The sequence below is a fragment of the Lytechinus variegatus genome, chromosome 5 (genome assembly GCF_018143015.1).
Source record: "Lytechinus variegatus isolate NC3 chromosome 5, Lvar_3.0, whole genome shotgun sequence".
In the NCBI taxonomy this organism is placed as follows: Eukaryota; Metazoa; Echinodermata; class Echinoidea; order Temnopleuroida; family Toxopneustidae; genus Lytechinus; species Lytechinus variegatus.
The window spans coordinates 16978252-16999499 of record NC_054744.1 but is presented as its reverse complement, the minus strand read 5'-3'; the positions used below and the strand labels follow the sequence as shown (position 1 = coordinate 16999499).

The 21248-nt window shown below is 37.9% G+C and overlaps 1 protein-coding gene across 1 annotated transcript in view; it reads right to left on the bottom strand.

Annotated features, from left to right (window-relative positions):
* Nucleotides 1-7427, bottom strand: part of LOC121415591 — a 29896-nt gene extending 22469 nt beyond the window's left edge. The window contains exons 1-2 of the mRNA XM_041608860.1: nucleotides 6998-7427; nucleotides 2083-2312 (exon numbers count right to left, since the gene is read on the bottom strand). Of these exons, the coding sequence (XP_041464794.1) occupies nucleotides 2083-2312; nucleotides 6998-7392 (625 nt within the window). The 5' untranslated portion in view covers nucleotides 7393-7427. The remainder of the gene's footprint in view (nucleotides 1-2082; nucleotides 2313-6997) is intronic.
* Nucleotides 7428-21248: the final 13821 nt, after the last annotated feature.

Sequence of the window (21248 nt, the reverse complement as noted above, 5' to 3'; positions counted from 1 at the left end):
TTGAAATAAATGCATAACATATGGGCAGCTGCTCATTTATGAGCAAATCCAAAACTTAACTTCCTTAATATCTAAAAGTATTTTTCTCAATTCTTCACCAATATTTTTCATAAATTTCCTGCTATTATTACAACAAAGCTTACATCAGGGTAAACTTCCCCTTTAACTAATCTTAAAGATACAAAGAAATGTTGATAATAGAGTGATTAAGCATTGAGGCATGAAAATACTTGGTTGCACTTCTTCCATTCATTTCTCCTGAATGGAAGCTACAAAATGTTTGTGAAAGATAGTTGTTCAATGTTTCGAGTTGTCAAAATTTTTGAAAAGGACAAGCCCAACAAAGTACTTTTTGTCTCTAGAAGCATTGTTTTGGATCAATTTCTTTTGAAAATTTCAAATTAGTTATATGGACACAAAAGGGGAAGCCCGATATGCAAATGAGTGTCGAGGATTTCACTCACTATTTCTTTTCTTTTTTTTATTGTTTGAATTATACATTACAGATTTGACAATTAGGCCTACTAATGTTTGAACAACAAAATGTTAAAATAATTTAATTCTACATGATCAGGGAGGAATAAAACTTTCTTTCACATGACAATGAGTAGAAAATATTTCATATTCCATGTAATAAAATACAAAAGAAAAAGTAAATGGGTGATATCATCGGTCCCCTCATTTGCATACTGACCAGAATGTGCATACAACTGTTTTGTGAAAATAATGGGAACTTTGAAATGTCATAACTTTCTTATTTTAGATCAGATTTTGATGAAATTCTCAGTGCTATATGCTTGCTTATTTTTATCTTTCTATTTAAATCATCTTTTTTATTGGAGTGGACTTGTCCTTTAAATATTAAGCTTTCGATTGTCTGCGACTGTAACGTAGTCTTAGTTCACCAGAAGTAATGACAACGCTCGTTCAGTTTCACGTTCGTACATTGATGAAAACAGTTTCAATTTAAGTCGACGTACCCATACCAGGCCACAGTATATACTAGCGTGATAGTGAGCGGGCCGTTGGCGGATGCTCGGCAGGAGAATCAGGCGTAGCATCACGCTACGTACCAGTGGGGAGACTGTCGGTGCAACATTTGCACTCTTGCGCAAAAAGCCAAAAAACACAGTTCTTCGGAAATAGAACATCAATTACCTACATGTAATACCTAATGGATATGTAGGGGAAACCGGGGTTAGTTGGAACATGGGGTAAGTTGAAACATTGTAATTTTCTTTAGCGCCTGTAAAATAAATTTATGCAATACTGCCCTCAGTTTATTGCAATAATAATTCAACACTGTTGTATTATTAATAGCAATAAATTGAGGGCAGTAACATTCACAAATATCCAAAATTGTTTGTAAATCAACCTCATCTAGAATTCAATATGGATAAAAGTAAAAATCATTCCACAAAAAAACCTATTGTACATGTAGATCACCTCACGATGTGCACAGCTCAGCATCAATCACACCGCACACACACTCATGCACAGGCTGTGATAGCAGTATAGAGCAGATATCTAGCATGGGGGGAGGGTAGAAATCTTCCCATCCCTGCTAAACTGAATGCTTAAGTACTGAGTCAGACTTTTTTCATATATTCCAAAAGCAAAAAGACATCTCTCTAGTATTAATCATGTGAAACTATCAATAAATAATAATTAATAATAACTAATAATTTCCCTCAAATCTCTACCCCCCCTCCCCACGACTCTTCTCTATCTATTGGGGAATTATCCAAACCAATTCTCGCATCGTATACTCGCTGTGCTGCCTGCCTCTACAGTGGCAAAGTATACTTTTACTTGTCACGGAAGTGTTGGTAAGTGACATTTCTGACATAATTTCATATTTTTTTATAAAACAAAAATTCAAAGGACAAGGGCAGGTAAATTTATGGCCATGACACTATCACTTTTCTAGAGGGCACAACAGCCAATCGAAGAGGCATCCATGGTCATGGCCGCCGATTAATTCCAGGACTGCTGAAAATGGGTTTGCAAAGTTTGTCTTAATCAATGGGTCAGTATATATTTTCATAGTTATGGACTGGTAAATTGATATTTTTTTTTTACCTAGGTACTGATCCGAAGTGGTACTTTCCAGGTCTGTTGGCTGTTCATTGTTTCCAGCGTCTTCTGCCCAGTCCTCTTGTTCTTCTTCCTTGATGTTGAGGACCTGGTACAGATCATCACTTTCAGAGGGTTGATCAAGTCGTATCCTCTTTCCTGGACTAGTACCTCCAGGTGATGGTGTTTTACTCTTTATTGCAGGACGTGTCTCTCTGTGTACTGGAGCTTCGAGTCTATTTGATTTGGGGGAAATAATTGAAAAACTGTGAACTTTTATTTTCTACACCCTAACACGTCCTTACATGTGCACTATGATTTATCATGCAGAGAGAAAAACAAGGTCTTCGGAACTATCAGTACATGTACATGTATGCAACCAGTTTATTCTTATTCTCTTTTATCATTTCATTTGTTTTTCTTCATCATTTTTTATGCCATCTTACCCCTCCCTGACCTTACATGTATGATTACATGTAACCCTGGCTAGTACTGTTGGGTGTTTGTGGGTGTGTGTGTTTGTATGTGGGGATAGGGGCTATCAGGCAAACATTTTTTTTTTCATTTACGAGGGATACTATTTATTCACAACCTAAGCGCCTACAATACATGTATGTAACTGTAACATTGGACCACTTGAGCCAGGTTAGTATGCATGTACATGTACCTCACACCAAGAACCGCATTTGGAAGTGGCATCCACAACACAAGACCCGGAGGGGCCACTTACATTGACGAGTGGATACCATGCGCGACCAAAAAAACACGTAAAAAGGATGTCTTTTTCACGATAGGGCACGTTACGTACGTAACGTGATAAGGGTGTCAAAAACACAAAAATAATGAAAAAAGGGTATCTATTTCGCTAGGAAAATTACGTGTTTAGGGTCGAATTTGCGGGGTTGATAAAACAAAATTAAAATGTTTTATAAAGGATGTCCTTTTCGCCCCAACACTTCGTGTTTAGAGTCCGATTTGCGCGATGTGTAGAAGATGGGGTCGTACTAAACCAAATAAGGTAAAGCCGACGACCGAATTAAGGACCCGTAACAATAAAACATTCCTGTACTTGTTTAGGGGTTCATTTCAGGGAATATTTGCCAAGAGTATATCGTTTTGTTTCCAATACTTGTTAAGGGTAGGGTTTCACTCGCCAATACTTGTTAAGGGGTGCATTTTCAGAATATGGAAATTACGTGTTTAGGGTGCTTTTCGAGACCCCATGGTCGCGCATGGTATCCACTTGTGAATGGAAGTGGCCCCCCCGGGACACAAGACTTCTATGGCTTGATTTTTCTGTGCGCGGCGGCATGTAATGAATCTTTGAAGGGAATCGAACAAGCTTTAACCTGAAGTAGTGAATAAGGATTTCTGGGTCTCCTTTTGAATTAAATTGAATAACTTTATTGTCCATAGAGGAAATTCTTTTTTCACTGGTTTACACAAATGTACGTTGGATACAAATCATACAATGCTCTTTCCTGTGCTCTTTTCTTAATACATATCATGAAAAAATGTGATCAAAAAGTGGTAGGCATACACTTTACTTCTTATTAGACATAGACCTATCTCACTTATTATTTTGTTAAATTTGAGCATGATTTATTGCTTAAATCTCTCTGGGAAGTTAGACCACACGTTTCGCAACAATTTTCCAGCACAGCATGCAATTTCGAGATCGCAATACCTACAAAGCCCCTTAAGTTACTACACATTTTCATCAATGAATGAATTTTTAGTCTCATGTTATAATATTGCCGGCAATTTGGTAGTCATTACCAGTAGAACCTTATTTTTAATATCAATTGTGATTTGTGAATGAATTTTCCTTTCTGATATTGAATAGTCTAGAGTCTAGACCTTCTTTCTAGCCTAATGTTAAGCTAAGAGTCTAGCCTAACTGGTTAGGCCTAACGTTAGAAAGAGTAGAGACTAGATCTATCTGGGAAATTTTGAGACCCAACCCAGGGCCAGGCCTAGACCAAAAGCTTTGGTCTCTGTTATGTTAGTTGTTCTGCTAAACTCTGTTGGCTCCAATCACCAAATACAGGGACCAAAGTTCTAGCTCGATCTGTACAGGGACTCATGCAATGGCCATATGTTTATGTATTAAGTTTGGGTAAAACAGGGAAGTGAAGTTGCGCAACAGCCGAAGTAAGCTGTTTGTCACTGTTTTTCCCCCTTTTAAGATTATTTTCCCACGTTTTGATGCATTTCAGGCAAAAACGGAATGACAATCTTTATTTTGGTACAGCTCTTTTTATATATTTTTATGAAATATAGACAAAAATCTATAAGCCCTGTTGGGGGGATTTTGCACTGCTAACCCTCTAAATAAATGGTGGCTGCATGATAGCAAGCCGTCTGTGTGTAAGAGGAGAAGTCTAAAACATTACTAATGTTAAAAAACTCCTCGAAACAGATGGCTGCCAGCTTTCTAGGCCAGGCCTAGTCCGCCTAGACAGGAATAACCGTCGTTTCTGGGGATTTATTTAACGATTTCTGACATTTTACTATGGGGCCTAATCCCCAGTCATTGGTGAGTGTACTTGTTCACTGCAACCATCCTGCTTGTGGGGAATCTACAGGTAGGACTATGGTATGCAAATGCTGTACATAGCACACACTTTAATAAAATCATTAGAATATCACTTTTGTGACAAAGATTACTTAGGCCAAGTAAAAAAAGAAAGTAGTTGATCGTCCTCGCGCGCATCTGATTTGGCCGCCGCATGGAAATTTTTGATATTTACTATTTTCAAAAATTGGCTAAAAAAAAAAAAATCGTGATGTTCCTTTTTTGATGTTCCCTTTTTCATTGCAGCATCAGTTTTCTTGATGTTTACTATTTTTATGGCTGCTGAATAGCGAAAAAAAACACAAAATTAGCGAGCGATTTGCTCTCATGTGCTTTGGGATCTCTCTCGCAACTTCAAAAACAATTGCAAAGTCCGATATTGCCGTAACTGCAAGAAAGAAAAAATATCTGATTTGGTTTTCTATTGGAATTTTGAAGATACCATCATAAATTAGCAAGAAAATAAAGTTTGCAAACTCGGGGAAGATCACGGATTTCTTCATTTTTAGCGCATTTTCGGGGACCCCGCTTCCTGAATCTGAACTAATCTGTCGCATGCTTTGGAAATATGGAGCAGAAAAATCAATTTTAATGACGTAAATTTGTATTTCGGCGGGGTTTTTGGTGAGTGATAGCACCTGTAATTCGATGTGTGTTTACGGTGATTGACTGTGCTTGTTGTGACTCTCAATGCAATGCATGACTTGTGTGCTGGAATGATGTTATTGACTGTGCTGACGCAACATGTGAATTTGTGAAATAAATTGAATTTTCTGCCCGATTTTCTGGCGAGTTTACTAACGTCAGCAGGCAGTGCATTGAATATTCAAAAAAAAAAATAATTTCAAGTGGGTTATTCTTTATGAAGATTGAAAATCTTTAATGGGATTCCAAGAAGTGCCAATTCAGTTCAAATTTGATAAATTATATTCTTCCTTGAGCTATTCAATTTGATGGAAAATTGTAAAAAATAGTAAATAGATCTAACACTTACACTATACAGTTACAAACATGAAATAATTAACATTATGTGAACAATTAATCATTAATTAAATCATCATTTAACATTTGATATCAATTAAAAATGAATAAAAATTGAACATTATTAAACAACATGTAGGCTAAATGAATATACAAGCAGCTGGAAAACTGCGATGCAAAACCATGCCCAGAGCTAAAAAAGAGATTGGCTCTGGAAAACTAAACATGGCTCCATTGTAATAAAAATGACCCCACCCCCATTAATTTTTTACCTTTACAATATATAGAATAATGTTTAAATCATTTACTTGACATGAACGTGTTTTTTTTTACAATACGGCCGGTATACATCAGTATAAATACATCAATAGATTTTTATCGTATAATACATTTTCCAGAGATTTCCAATCAAATTGTATGTATATATATCATGAATGTACATTTCTACTCATTTATTATTAATATTGAGCATGCATCGATCACATATTTCAAGCTTGACATGGCCTGACAACCATTTGAATGAAAAATAGCAAAAAAAATAGTAAATAGTAAGGACCTCCCTCATCACTGATGTCAAAAAACGGGCCGAGAAAATGCCTCCTTGTTTTTAAAAAAAATAGTAAGATAGCAAATAGTAAGGACCTCCCTCATCACCGCTCTCGAAAAACCCGGACGATCAACTACTTTCTTTTTTTACTTGGCCTTATTTCCATAGAGTTGCAATATATTTTTCATTAGTAACTTGGGAATAATTTTTGTATTCACCAGAGTGCTCAAAAACTAAAATTTGGGGCATATTTTTGTGTATGCCCTCTACTGGTGAAAAGTAATATGGCAAGAAAATTGTCATTTTTCATGCACTATTTTTGATGAAGAAAAAGTAATTTAAAGAATCAAATTTACTTATTAAAGAGCTATATTATGTTAAGTTATATAATGTAAGCTGTAATGGAAACTGACAGTGTAAAAAATCAAGCATTTGTCCAAAAGAAAAAGAGAAACTAAGCCAAACATTGTCATTGTCAACCTTATTTTGCCACACATGGAGATGTAACTGAGAACAAGGTTTATGAATTATGTATCATAACCTTGTTCATTGAATGAGTGGGTGAGTGGAGCCAATGCAGTTCAGCGGAACAAAAATACAGAGACTGAAGTTTTGGTCTAGGCCAGCGCCAGGCATAGACCAAAAGCTTCGGTCTGTTAATGTTGGTTCAGCTGAACTTGGCTTCACTTACCAAATACAGAGGAGATAGGCCCCCCCCCCCCCCCCCCTATTTAAAAAAAAAAAACTCCTCGAAACAGACGGCTGCCAGCTGTCTAGGCCAGGCAATTACCTACGGCTACGCCTCACTGATTTACCTATGTTTAACTGATGCGGAAGCAGAATAAGGGTTGATGCTTGATGATCTGCATTTGGACGATATGGATGGCTCCAGATTAGAACCTGGCGACTCTAGCTCCCTGTCAATGTTCATCGCCGATACGAGAATATCATTATCAGAGTCAACCTCTGCTGATGGAGCCGGCGCAGCCGGGCACAATCTGAGCCCGCTGCTGACCGACTCGCCTGGCGGTCCGAAACACGAATTGCAAAGTGTATGAAGCTCAAGCAGATGAAAGGCAAACTTTTCATTCAAACTCTGACTTTCCATCGCTGCATTATCCAGTTTACTCGCGTATGCTTTCCTGTGCTCTATCCACAAGTCATACGCACAGTGAAGGAGTATTTTCGTTTTCTGACAATCCGCAGCCATTATTACATTCGTTCGGCTAGCTAGCGTACCGGTATATCGCATCATGCACGGCATCCGGCCGGCCCTCCAGCCGCCGGCCGGGCCGGCGCCGGAACCCAACGTTCGGCCGGCCGGTGCCGGGACCCAGCGTTCGTCGACCGGTGTACGCGGATCATCGATTTGGAATAGATTTTGCATCAGTGGCGGACCTGGCATATTTCGTCAGGACAAGAATGAGCAAAGGGGGGGGGGGGGGGGGGGGGGGGGGTAATAGGCACGGACGTATACCGTACACACAATTTTTTTAAGGGGGGGATAATCATCGGCTTGCCCAAATATCAACTGCACAGTTTTTAATTTTCGATAAAGCGAAGCGACCGAACATTTTTTTTCTATTAGTATTTTACATGATGTGACTTACGCGTGCAGAAATTATACATTCGGTCATAAAATTACCAATACACGAGGAAATTTGGGCACCTCGCAGTCCTCGTTTCCCTGCATGCAGCCCCCCCCCCCCCCCATGGCCATGACACGTTTGGATGTGTAGGTCTGGAAGTGGCACTGAAGGTGGGAAAGGTTATTCAGGGGGTGCTCAATAAAACATTATGGGATCTTGCTACTACTGATATTTGCGATCGGGTGATTGTCGGAATTAATTCTGTTTTAGTATATCATTCCAGAAATGAATTATTGGATCGTGATCGATATAATCAAGTGGTAATTGCAGTGTTTATTTCAAGATACTTCTTTTATTCCTCTTTGAAGGTGTTTACATTATATTCCCTATTCTGCTCATTTGGAGACGTTATAAAAGAGGCTTTTGACATTGAAATCCGAGTTGTATATTCATGTATTGATTTTCATTTGTTTTATTTCCATATACAAAACAAAAAATAAATGCATCCATATGAATGTGAAAATGTATGCGACATTAGCGTGATATATCACTAGATATGGGGGAAATCACTCACTCACTGGAAGGAATGTCAGAAGGTTGAGGGAATTGAAATTGGAGAAAGAGATCAGAGGCGGACGAAGGGATCGGTACATAATAGGATAGAAAGGGTGACGGTAATAACCAGAGGAATGTGCAGGGTATATAGCTAGGCCTTTTCCAGGGGGGGGGGAGGACCTTGATTACCGACAGATATCAGTACCGATTACCGATGTCCGACGACCAATACTCATCTAACGTAAGCTCAGATTGAAAATGTTTTATATTCGGATCTTAAGACTGGGCAACCATTTTAATAGTCAAGTATGTGTCACAACATATAACAATAATTACTAAGTGCGAGGAAATATATATATATATATCACGGTAAATATTTTGAATAATCTTAATCTTATGCAAACCTCTTAAACGTAATTCTGCAACATTATAAACAAATGTAACACTATATACCCAAGTTATATACATATATGATAATCGTACCAAATTATGTTATGTTCGTTCTATCTCCCCGTCTATCTCATTCTGTTTGTTAGGCCTGACGAAGGCCGATGATGGCCGAAAGCTCGTAAATAAAAGGAAATAAGAGAGCTACGTCTCACTCGTCTATTTATTTGTCTTCCAAGTATATATATATATATATATATATATATATATATCTTAAAGTTTCAAGTATTGGCTTCTCTAAAAAAATTCGAGTAAAGAATAAAAACTATATTGGCATTGAAAGCATTACCATTTATCTTCAGCATATTTTGTTTATATATATATATATATATATATATATATATATATATATATATATATATATATATATATATATATATATATATATATATATATATATATATATAAGTGCGAGGAAATATATTTGGTGTATATTGACTTGAAAACTGGATATTTTTAGTACAAAACGATTATCTATTTAAACAGACAATGCGAGCACCAGGGATGATGAACTCAGAAGCCCTATATATAAGCAAAATTATGTTTCATAAAGTTCTAAAATAAAAACACGTATGTAAGTATAAAGTAACAAAATTTTAATACAGTCTACAATAATTTCTTCTCCCCTCCCCACTACGTTTCTCTTTCTTTCTCTCTCGTTTTCTCCCCCCCCCCCGTTTTTTTTCCAGCCGATGGGAGGAGGGGGGAGGGCACATGCCCCCGCGTGGTTCCCGTAGTTACGCCACTGGGTGCAGGTGAACACTAAGTTTTTTTTCTTGATAATGATGAAAGTTATTCAGACCTTGTCTTTTGTTGGGGACAGTAGGTTCGGGGGATGTTTCTCCCTTTGATGTTTAATCAATTTCAAATCAAAGTTAGACTTTTCTCGAGCTCAAAATATAAGTTATTATGAATTTACGACAAATGCCCCAAAAGGGGAAGCAGCATGGGTGTCGATCCCAGGGGGGGGAAAACCCCATTATATATTTCACGTGGGGGGATGACCTGTGTTATCACCCCCCCCCAATAAGTTAAGGTCGAATATCATATCTTAGTACAATGAATCATAATCATGACAAGTTTGATCAATACTATTATTATTATTATTATCATTTTTATTAGTAGTAGTCATAGTAGTAAGTAGTAGTAGTAGTAGTACTAGTAGTCGTAGTAGTAGTAGTAGTAGTAGTAGTAGTAGTAGTAGTAGTAGTAGTAGTAGTAGTAGTAGTAGTAGTAGTAGTAGTAGTAGTAGTAGTAGTAGTAGTACATAGGCGGATCCAGGGGGGCCGAGGGGCCCGGGCCCCCCCCCCCCCCCTATTGGCGGAGCAAAAAAAAGAAAAAAAAGGGGAAAAGAAAGGAAAAAAGAAAAAGGGAAAAGAGAGGAGAAAAGAAGGAAGGCAAGCATAAGAGGAGGAAGATGAGTGAATAAAATAAGATAAGGGGAAGACTTGGAAATTAATTTTTTTTAATCTTTCATGTCGGGATATAAAAATTTTCGCTCGCGCTTTGCGCTCGCATTGCCTTTTAGGTGATATCTTGCTCAATATGGACCTTAAAATATCAAATTCTGAAGTCAAAATACAAAACATATTTCAGCTGGGAAATTGAACTTTCATTATTTTGTTTTATTTACAAATTGATTATTTAAAAGTGTAAAAATTTCTGTTTTATGGTCTGAACATTAACAATTTCTGCTTGCGCTGCGCGCTCGCAAAATTTGATTTGTCAGGTACCTATTATTTTCCTGGGGCCTGTTGCAGAAAACTTTTTACCTGAGAAAACTCTGGTAAAAACTGAAAACTAAGGTTAATCTGATTTCTGCCATTGACTTTAACACAGGGCAAAAACTCCGGTGAAAATAACCTGAGTTTTCTCAGGTAAAAAAGTTTTATGCAACGGGCCCCTGTATTCCATGAAGTTCTCAAAATATCCCTATTTAGGTCGGATTGTCAAAACGTATCAGCTAGCGCTGCACGCTCGCATTTTGATTAGTGAGTTATGTATATCTCAATATTAATTATAAAACAAACTACCTAAAATCACCATTTGATGACAATTAATCATAAATTTCTGCTCGCGATTTGCGCTCGCATTGAAAATTTTTAAACTCATGCATCTTATGCATAAAGTGCTTTAAATGTCCAGTTTTCATGCCATATATTTGCGCTCTCATGCTTTGGAAGAGAAATAGGAAGATAGTCTTCATTTTCTTATGATGACATAATGTCCTTATAGAATATCCCGGTCCTACGTCAAAACTCAAAGTAATTGAAAGTATCAGCTCTGTTTTAACTGTGATCCTTTTTCACCTCACAATTATTCCACAAAGTGCTTGCAATACAGAGCTTAAAGTGACCCCTTTTCAGATCTGAATATCATATTGTGACGTTTTGGCCCCCCCCCTAAAAAAAAAAAAAAAATCTTATGATGAACGATGCTGTTATCAAATGCTATTATTTATTGTACATGACAATGTAAAGATGTCATGTTGAGTTGTCACCCTGTTATTATAAACTGAAGAATTAGTACTTACCTCTGATATTTTCCAGTAATAATGTATTTCAGGGAAGCTGGCTGATTGTCAAACAAGTTTCGATCAGAAATCATCATTTTATACGTCCTGTAATAGTTAGGGTTGTAATTGATTGTGACGTCATAGTGGTATCGGCCTTTGGTCGGCAGACAATGAGTGACGCGCATTCATTGTGACGTCATAGTAGTTTCACGTTGGGCGGGGTATTTTTGACCAATCAGGGGACAGGATTTGGGGGTATAAATAGGGAGCGGGAGGCACAAATTTGGCATAATTTGTTCTAGACGCCATCTTGAAAGGTCACGGTCATCTCCATCTTTAAACAATTTTCTCTTCCTCTCAATCTCAATCTTGAACATCTCACACTGTAAGTACTTAATTATGATTCTTTAGGGGAAAGAAATATGAGGTTGATGTAAACTGCTTCCTAAAATTGATTTTAAAGAAATTATAGGATAAAAGAAAGATTTTGTGAAGGAAAAATTGATTCTTGCACCCTGGATTTTAAAATGAGGGTTTTGTAAGAAAATTCATTCAAGAGGTACTTTAATATCTAATGAAGATAATATAAATGATCTATTATGTGTATGTTGAGATAATTTTCACTGAATTGTTGTATTGTTTTTGTCATTAGATTGGAACAATGGTGAAAATTGTCTAAGTGTCACTACTTTGGCCTTTTAGTCAAAAATTTTCTAAGTGTCACTATTTTGGCCTTCTAGTCAAAAATTTTCTAAGTGTCACTATTCTGGACTTTTATTGCGAAAGTTTTCTAAGTGTCACTATTTTGGTTCTCTTACTTAGGATATGGATAGATAATAATCACTCACTGCATTCATTGTATGTAATTATTTATTATAGAATCAACAACTAAAAAACAAGATGATTCCAGCACCAGTTACGTGTAGGGTCTGGGACCCTGGCATTATTAACAAATATCTCTGGCTTGAATTATAGATCTTGAACATTGAATATATTACTTACTCTTAGTCTTGGGCTAAGCCTTGAAGTTGAGTGTGTCTCATAGTGCCTTAAATTCATGATTTGTACCAATTAATTTTTTTGAATCACCATAGAATGTACCATATATCAAACTATTCTAAGTATTGACACCTTGGTAATTTCATAGATCGAAAATAATCTAAGTATGGACACCTTGGTCATTCATGGTATAAAAAATATTCTAAGTATAGACACTGTGGTCATTACATAGATCGAAATATTCTAAGTATAGACACTGTGGTCATTACATAGATCGAAATATTCTAAGTATAGACACTGTGGTCATTACATAGATCGAAATATTCTAAGTATAGACACTTTGGTCATTACATAGATCGAAATTATTCTAAGTATGGACACCTTGGTCATTCATGGTATAAAAAATATTCTAAGTATAGACACTGTGGTCATTACATAGATCGAAATATTCTAAGTATAGACACTTTGGTCATTACATAGATCGAAATATTCTAAGTATGGACACCTTGGTCATTCATGATATAAAAACTATTTTAAGTATAGACACTGTGGTCATTTTGTATTACTACATGGATATGAATTTTGTTGTGAATGAAATTATTTATGCTTACTAAATTCTCAAGTATAATAGTCTTGGTGGTGTCACTAGTCCCCCCCCCCCTCCACCATCACAACCAGAGGTTCTAGGTGCTGAGGAATGTGACAGGGAATGGCAATGAGATGAACTTATTGATGATCATTCGATGGAATTAGACAGAACATAAAGCAATTTATGACTGAGATGAATTCAAGTCCATTATCACAAATTATACCAATTAATTTAGTACAGAATATTTACCAAGAAGTCTTGAATTGTCTCTTGCTCAGTTTAAATGAAGCTTGTTGCACTTAAAAGGGAAATCTTGGTAAATTTTCTCTTCAGTCTTGTAGAGCACAACGGATGAGCGGCTTGAGATTGTAGTTCGAAAGCATGGTTGGGGAAAATGAGTTAAAGGCCCAGGCACGCAAAACTCTTAGCCAATCAGTGGTATGCATTTCTGTCACGTGTGCATATATGATTAATTAGAATTCTCGCTCTTGTTAAAGTCTTGTATTATTACGTCACTTGGTTTTATGACGTAGTTTAACTTTCAAATTGGGATCAACTGAATACTCCTCAGTTGATCCAGGGGTCATGTCCCTCTAAAAACATGTGGTGGCAGCAAATACTTTTAGAGTTGTAGAGAGAGAGCCCTTGGGGTGGCTCGCGTCACATTGGTGGCTGAGCGGTGGGATGGCTAAATAATGTTTAATGCTTCCTTTTAGTCACGTTTGAATATTAGAATTAGCATTGGTCAGGCATTGCTTTACAGTGGACAAATAATCGGAGTAGAATTAAGATGTACTTAACTATTTTTTTTTATATATACTATATATATCTATTAGACTTGAAGTCTAAATAAGGCACAAATAAGAAATCTTATCTCTATACAATGTACGAGACACACTTGACTAGCAAAATGCTACATAAAAAAAAAATATTTGGAAACAAATATTGAAAGAAAGAGAAAATTATTTTCTCTTTCATCTAGGTCATAATGGACTTAGAAAATACAAATATTCCTGCAAATCCTCAAACTGAGAACGCGAGTAGAGACGACAGTCCAAAGCGTTGGGTTAATGATGTGGCTGACCCAGAGGTGGTAGTTCGTGTTGGAGAATTTGGCGACTCCATACCAGTAGAGGGTCGACGAGAGTATACGTCACAGGAGTTCAGGCTAAATGCTCAGTATGTGGACAGTACAGACCATACGGAAGTGGTTGGACGCCCAAGTGGAATATCCTCACGAAGAGATGTACTACCCGAGAAGTTTGGTGGTAAAACGCCATGGCAGGATTATCGACGCCACTTTGATGTTTGCATGAATCTGAACGGCTGGAATGATTTAGAAGCAGGACAGTACTTGGCTACTAGACTTCACGGCCCAGCACTGAAAGTACTTAGTAGTTTTGCTGTGAATGAGAGGATTACTTACAGCAAATTAGCAAAACGTCTGGAGCAAAGATTTGGTCCCGGAGAAAACTCTGAAAACTTCCTCATCGAATTAAGAATGAGAAGACGTCGTAAGGATGAATCTCTGCAGGAGCTGGGGCAAAGCATCCGTGATTTGACAGGACTTGCTTATCCAGAATTAAACAGCGATGCAAGAGAACGCTTGGCTAGAGGGCATTTTTCTGATGCGATTGAAGAGCAGGAAATCCGTGGAGGAATATTCCGAGCACTTCCTAGCACTCTTGATGGAGCTATCCGTGCTGCCCTCGCGACGGAGTCTTTCATGAAGTCAGAGAGAGTGAGAGATCGTTTTAAGCCAACCCGTCAGATTCGCTCAATGGAGAGCAAGGTTGAACCAGTCCCTGTAGACGGAAATACAAAGAGAGAGATTCAAGAATTAAAGTCAAGTTTGCAACAACTTACGACAATGATTGAGAAGTTGGCAGTGAAACCTGTAGTTTGTTATTTCTGCCAAGAACCAGGACACATTGTGAGAGATTGCCCTAACAAAAACCGAGCTCAGGGAAACGACAACAGGCCTTCCCAGTGGGCCATGGGACGGCCACGCCCGCAAAATGGTCCCAGGGCATAAATGATAACTTGGAAGTGACCTTGCCTAATGCAATTTGTACCATAAATGAAATTCAATTGGCATGTTTGTTCCCATTAGAATTTTTGGAGTTACGGTGTTATTTCTTATTGATACGGGAGCCATGGTTACCGTTTTGAATAATCAAGTGTACAGAAGACTGTCAGAAGTCAAAACTGAATTACAGTCAACTCATGTTAAGCTACAGCAAGCAGACGGTACGCCTATAAGAGTACATGGAAGTCTCAACACAGAAGTGGAAATTGGTCGCACCCATCTAGAGGCTGAACTTGTGGTAGCTGACATTGAGAATGAAGGCATTCTTGGATTAGATGTTCTTACAATGACTGGAAGTATTATCGATTGTGACAAGTTTGAGATGAACTGCAAAGGGGAGCCAATTCATTGTATTAGGAAGGGTGAATGTTCCCAAGTGAGACATGTTGATGTAGTCAAAGAAGTACCAGAATTTCTGGATGATTTACTGAGTAGATCAAAGACAAACATTGATAAGTCGGATCAACCTAAACTAGTCAAACTGCTGACAGAGTATGAAGATGTATTTAGCAAGGGCGATCATGATCTGGGGAGGACAGACAAGATTACCCATTCAATACATACAACCTGCGCAGCCCCTATCAGACAACGACCTAGACGCCCACCCATGGGACAGAGGGAGGAGATAGAGAAGCAGGTGCAGGATATGTTAGATAGAGGCATAATCAAAGCATCAGCAAGCCCATGGTCGTCACCCATAGTATTGGTAGATAAGGCTGCGTTTATGCGACCTCAACCCAGAATCATGATTGGAATCACGATTTGAATCATGATTCAAAACAGCAACATGAATCACGATCCGACAGAATCAGCGTTTATACGACCATCTTTCTAACGCTGTTTCTCCCTAAATTCGGGCCGATCCAGTGCGCATCACAGTGCGCAGTTTGACCCAGGAAGTATAGGTCAACATTTTCGCGCGTGTTTCTAACTTCACGTCGGCTGCTAGATTTTTGCTGCCACCGGAGCTAACGCGCGATCGTTTGTGCAAGTGCAACTCGGCTTCCGAAAAATAAATCTTTTACTTCCAGAATTCCGTGTATTGTACCTCGTATTGTTTTTGTTTACTTGTATTCAATCTTGTCGGTTCATCAAAAATGGTGTTCGGTAGCCGTAGTACTGGGCACGAATTCTGTTAATTTTGTCTCGACAGGCGGTGCCACATCTCCGTTGAAATCCCTCCCTTGCAAGCGCCGCTGAAAGGGACTCGTAGATCGTCTTATATTTCTGTGAATCCCGGTAAGGGATGCTTGTGCTTCAGGCTGAGCCCAAAGCACAAGCAGAGCCCTGAGTTCGTCGTCAGTCCAATTTGAAGACATGATTGATGAAAACAGTGAAATCAGGGTGACCAGACGTCCCGTATTTCCCGGGATTGTCCCGTATTTCAGAATATTGAACAAAATGTAGTTAATACATTTAAAAGTGACGAATTTTCATTAAATAACCAACAGCTGACGAAGCAGGGACAACAATTAAATCGATAACTGTAAACTTTTGCAAGTTCTGCGATGATTTCTTGCTAATACATTGCAAACGAACTGGCCTCCTGCCTGTGTGTGGCAGGCTACTAGCTAGGCATGGAGGATCGAAGCAAATTCTCAATGGTGCAAACACCTCACATGATAAACAGTTTTTCCACCAAAATAATCACAAAATCGGCGGGAAATTCTTATAATTATACTATGGATTCTCAGTTTAATGATTTGGAGATGTAATCGGAGGAAAATGTTATTGACTTTTCATAGATCTAGTTGTTTCAGCTTTCGTTTTGAGTCTTGGTGTGCACGATGCCGCGATGTTTCATCTAATTTTTAAGTTTGACAATATGTTTCACTTTGAAATTTTATTCATTTCTAAAACATTTTATGTTTAAAATTTTAAAAATACATTTAAAAAAACACCAAATAAAGTTATGATTTTTATTAGTTGATTGGATTTTTTGTTTACTTGAAGTTTGAACTTTTCCCTTTTCTTTATTTTATGTACACCCTATCCTTTCTGCTTGCCCTTTTTTGTTCCATCTATCTTTATTTCCTATCTTTCTTTCCTCGACATTTTCTTTTCTCTCTCTCTCTCTCTCTCTGTTCATTTTTCTTTCTTTCCTTCTTTATCCAATATACTTTTTTTTCCTTCATTCTTTCTTTCCTTATAATTACCTTGGCTTCCTTCTCTCTTCGTCTCCTGTTTCTTTTCGTTCTTTCTCTCCTTCCATTATTTTCTATTTTTTCGTTCTCTTCCCCTTCATTCTTCCCTTCCATTCTTTATTCCTTTCTTCATTTTTCCCTTCTTATTCTTTTCCTTATTTTTATTTTCTTTCTTTTGTTTCTTTCTTTCAAAGAATGAAGGAAACATGTTTATTTCCTTCATTCTTTCTTTCCTCCTTCTTTTTCTCACCTTTCCCCCTTTAATTGTCTCCTTTATTTTGCGAGACATTTATTAATCTTCCCTTCCTTTCTTTCTTTCTATATTCATTTCAAAGAATGACGGAAACCTTTTTTTATCTCTTTTATTATTTCTTTCATCCTTTTATTCTAACTTTCTGTTATTTTTTCTGTTTTCCTTTATTTTCTTTCCTTCCCAATCATCTCTTTTCTTTCTCTCCTTCATTCTTTCGTTCACCTTTCCTTCTAATTCTTTATATTTTTTTCAAAAGTCTTATTATTATACTATGGATTCTCAGAAGCCCACACTTTGTGTGGGCTTCTTTGTTGATCTTCGTTTGTCAATTGTCCCGTATTTCATTTTGTGAAATCTGGTCACCCTGAGTGAAATATACAAATGACGCTACAGTACAACCCCGGGGTACAATACACAGAATGATAATTCCTAAATGCACATGACAATTGGCATATACCGGTACTAGTACACTGGCAATCTGCTACACGAAAATTAACCTGCACGAAACACAGCGCGCGCCTTTGAGTCGAACCCGGAATCGCGTTTCCGTTTTACACCCTGGCGAAGGCATTTTCCGGAAAAGTAGCCAAAAAGCGACTAGTGAAGAGTCTACGTTTGTTTACATTATCAGCTGGGCGCGCGATCCAAAGTCCGCACCGAAGTTATCCGCAGCTGAGCTTATACTTTCCAGGTTCAATACGAATGTTTGCCTTGATCATTTGCCTTGCCGATTTGCTGATGTCTGTCTTTCTCTCTATCTGTCTATATATCTATCTCTCAAATTCTATCTCTATCTATGTAACTGCAGTATCTATCTATCTAATAATCTTCTCTGTCTCTCTCATTCTTTATCTAACATCTATCTATCTCAAATTCTCTATCTCTCTCTCTCTATCCATCCATCTGTCTGTCTTTCTCTATTTCTCTCTCTCTACCTACCTATGTAACTACAGTATCTATCTGTTAATTTGTCGCTCTACTCTCATTCTTGATCTATCTGACATCTATCTATCTCTCAAATTCTCTATCTATCTCTCTATCCATCTATCTATCCATCTGTCTGTCTTTCTCTATTTCTCTCTATCTATTTATCTATTTTTAACTAGAGTATCTATCTATCTGTTAATTTGTTAATAATCTTCTCTGTCTCTCTCATTCTTTAATTATCTATTTAATATCTCTCTCTATCTATCTATCCATCTGTCTGTCTTTCTCTTATTCTCTCTATCTATTTATCTATCTATTTTTTAACTTATCTATCTGTTAATATTCTTTGTCTCTCTCCCTCTTTATCTATCTAACATCTATCTATCTCTCATCTATCTATCTCTATCTATCCATCTGTCTGTCTTTCTCTATTTCTCTCTATCTATATATCTATCTGTTAATTTGTCTATCTTCTCTGTCTCTCTCATTCTTTATCTTTCTATCTATCTAACATCTATCTATCTGTCTCTCAAATTCTCTATCTCTCTCCTTCTCTAGCATCTGTCTGTCTTTTTTCTCTCTTTCTCTTTGTCCGTCCATATTTCTATCTACAACATCTCTCTCTCTCTCTCTCTATCTATCCTTCTCTCTCTCTTTCTCTCTCTCCCCCTCTCCCTCTATATTTCGACCTCTCTGTCTCTCCCCCTCTCTCTATCTATCCATCCATCTCTCCCTCTTTCTCTCTCTTTCTATCTATCCACCTCTCTCTCTCTCTCTCTTTCTCTATTTCTATCTATCTATCTGTCTATCTTGTTTCTATCTTGTTTCTATCTATTTATCAGTCTTCTATATCTATCTTTCGGCAGCTTCTAAGTGTATCAATCCATCAAACTTAAATTTGTCTTTCCATTATAAGTATCTGTTTATTTTGATTTTGTCTGTCATTCTATTCATTTAGTTAATAATTTATTTTTAGAAAAAAAAAACTATCATAAACAACGCGTCTGCAAAAGCATGTTCGGATTTCACTCCTGACTGCCGCTCTCTCTGTACATGAAGTGCCGAGGAACTCTGATCAGTAACTGCAAATTGCATGCGGTGGTGGACTCGCCTGTGTCGCACGCTGCATGCAACCCAGCGACGTGTGTAGACTCTTCACTAGTCGCTTTTTGGCTTCTTTTCCGGAAAATGCCTTCGCCAGGGTGTAAAACGGAAACGCGCAACCCGGAAGAAGCACGACACAATGACGTCATAGAATCATGATTCAAATCACGATATCGTTTATACGACCCTTTTCGTTCGTGATTCTACAGAAACGTCTTTCCAAACGCCCCTTTTTCCGTGTTTCATGTTTGTGATTTGAAAGACGTTTATTTCCACTTTCGACTAAACGCAATTGTGATTCTGCAGAATCGTGATTTGAATCATGATTCTAATCATGATTCTAGGGTAAAAAAGTGTCGAATAAACGCACCCTTTGTGTGGATTACAGAGAATTGAATAAACAAACAATCCGGGACTCTTTTCCTCTTCCAAGAATTGATGAGTCAATTGATTGCCTAGCAGGTGCAAAATATTTTTGCACTTTGGATTTAGCAGCTGGATATTGGCAAGTACCACTTGACGATGATGCAAAACTCAAATCAGCTTTTGTGGTGCCGGGTGGACTCTTTCAATTCGAGGTGATGCCATTTGGACTGTGTAATGCCCCTTCAACCTTTGAGCGTCTAATGGAAACCGTACTAGTTGGACTCCAGTGGAAAAGTGTACTAATCTATCTAGATGACGTCATAGTATTTGGTTCAACAGTGGAAGAGGTAGTGGAGAGATTAGAGGTTGTATTCATTCGACTTAGAGAGGCAAAGTTGAAATTGAAGCCCAGGAAATGTCACCTTTTTCAACTTGAAGTCTTGTACCTTGGTCATGTTGTGTCGTCGAAGGGAGTGAGCACGGACCCATCTAAAACGGAGGCAGTAAGAAATTGGCCTACCCCAACTTCTGTCACTGATGTGAGTTTTCTTGGGTTAGCATCCTACTATCGCCGATTCATCCACAAATTCTCTGATGTAGCCAAACCTATGACAGAACTAACTAGGAAGGATAAACCTTTTATCTGGACGGAGCAATGTGAAGCTGCTTTCCAAGCACTAAAACTTAAACTGACCACTGCACCAATCTTGGCATATCCACGCATAGGGAAAGGATTCCTGTTAGACACTGATGCAAGCAAAGATGCTATTGGAGCTGTGCTTTCGCAGGAGGAGGATGGAAGAGAAAGAGTAGTTGGGTATGCCAGCACAACTCTCAGCAAAGCGGAGCAGAATTACTGTGTAACGAGGAGAGAGCTGCTTGCTATAGTCTACTTCCTAAAACATTTCAGACCTTATTTATATGGTCAAGAGGTGACAGTTCGTACTGATCATGGAGCATTGAGATGGCTGTTAAACTTCAAAAATCCAGAGGGACAATTAGCACGTTGGTTAGAGGTTATTAGTCAATATAAACTCACCCTCGTGCACCGGGCAGGAAGACAACACTGCAATGCTGATGGACTGTCACGCCGCCCTTGCCGTCAATGTGGACAAGCTGAAGATGTCTGTAATAATGAATAAGAAATTCATTGATTAGCTTCTTGAGATATTGTGTATTTTATGAATTCATATTTCCTATTTGTATGTGTACATATTTAGGTGGTTTACCATGTTAACTTTACCTGGACAATTATGGCAGCGATGAATATGGAGGACGAACTTGTTGATAAGATACAAGCAATCACATTGACCCCCACTATTACATACCACAACATAAGAGCAGCACAATTACAGGATTCTGATATTAAACACATATTACTCTGGAAGGAGCAGAGAGAACAAAGGCCTGACTGGGAAGATGTTTCCACCCTCTCTTCTGCTACAAAGAAATATTGGATAAATTGGGACTTATTAGAAGTCAAGGATAA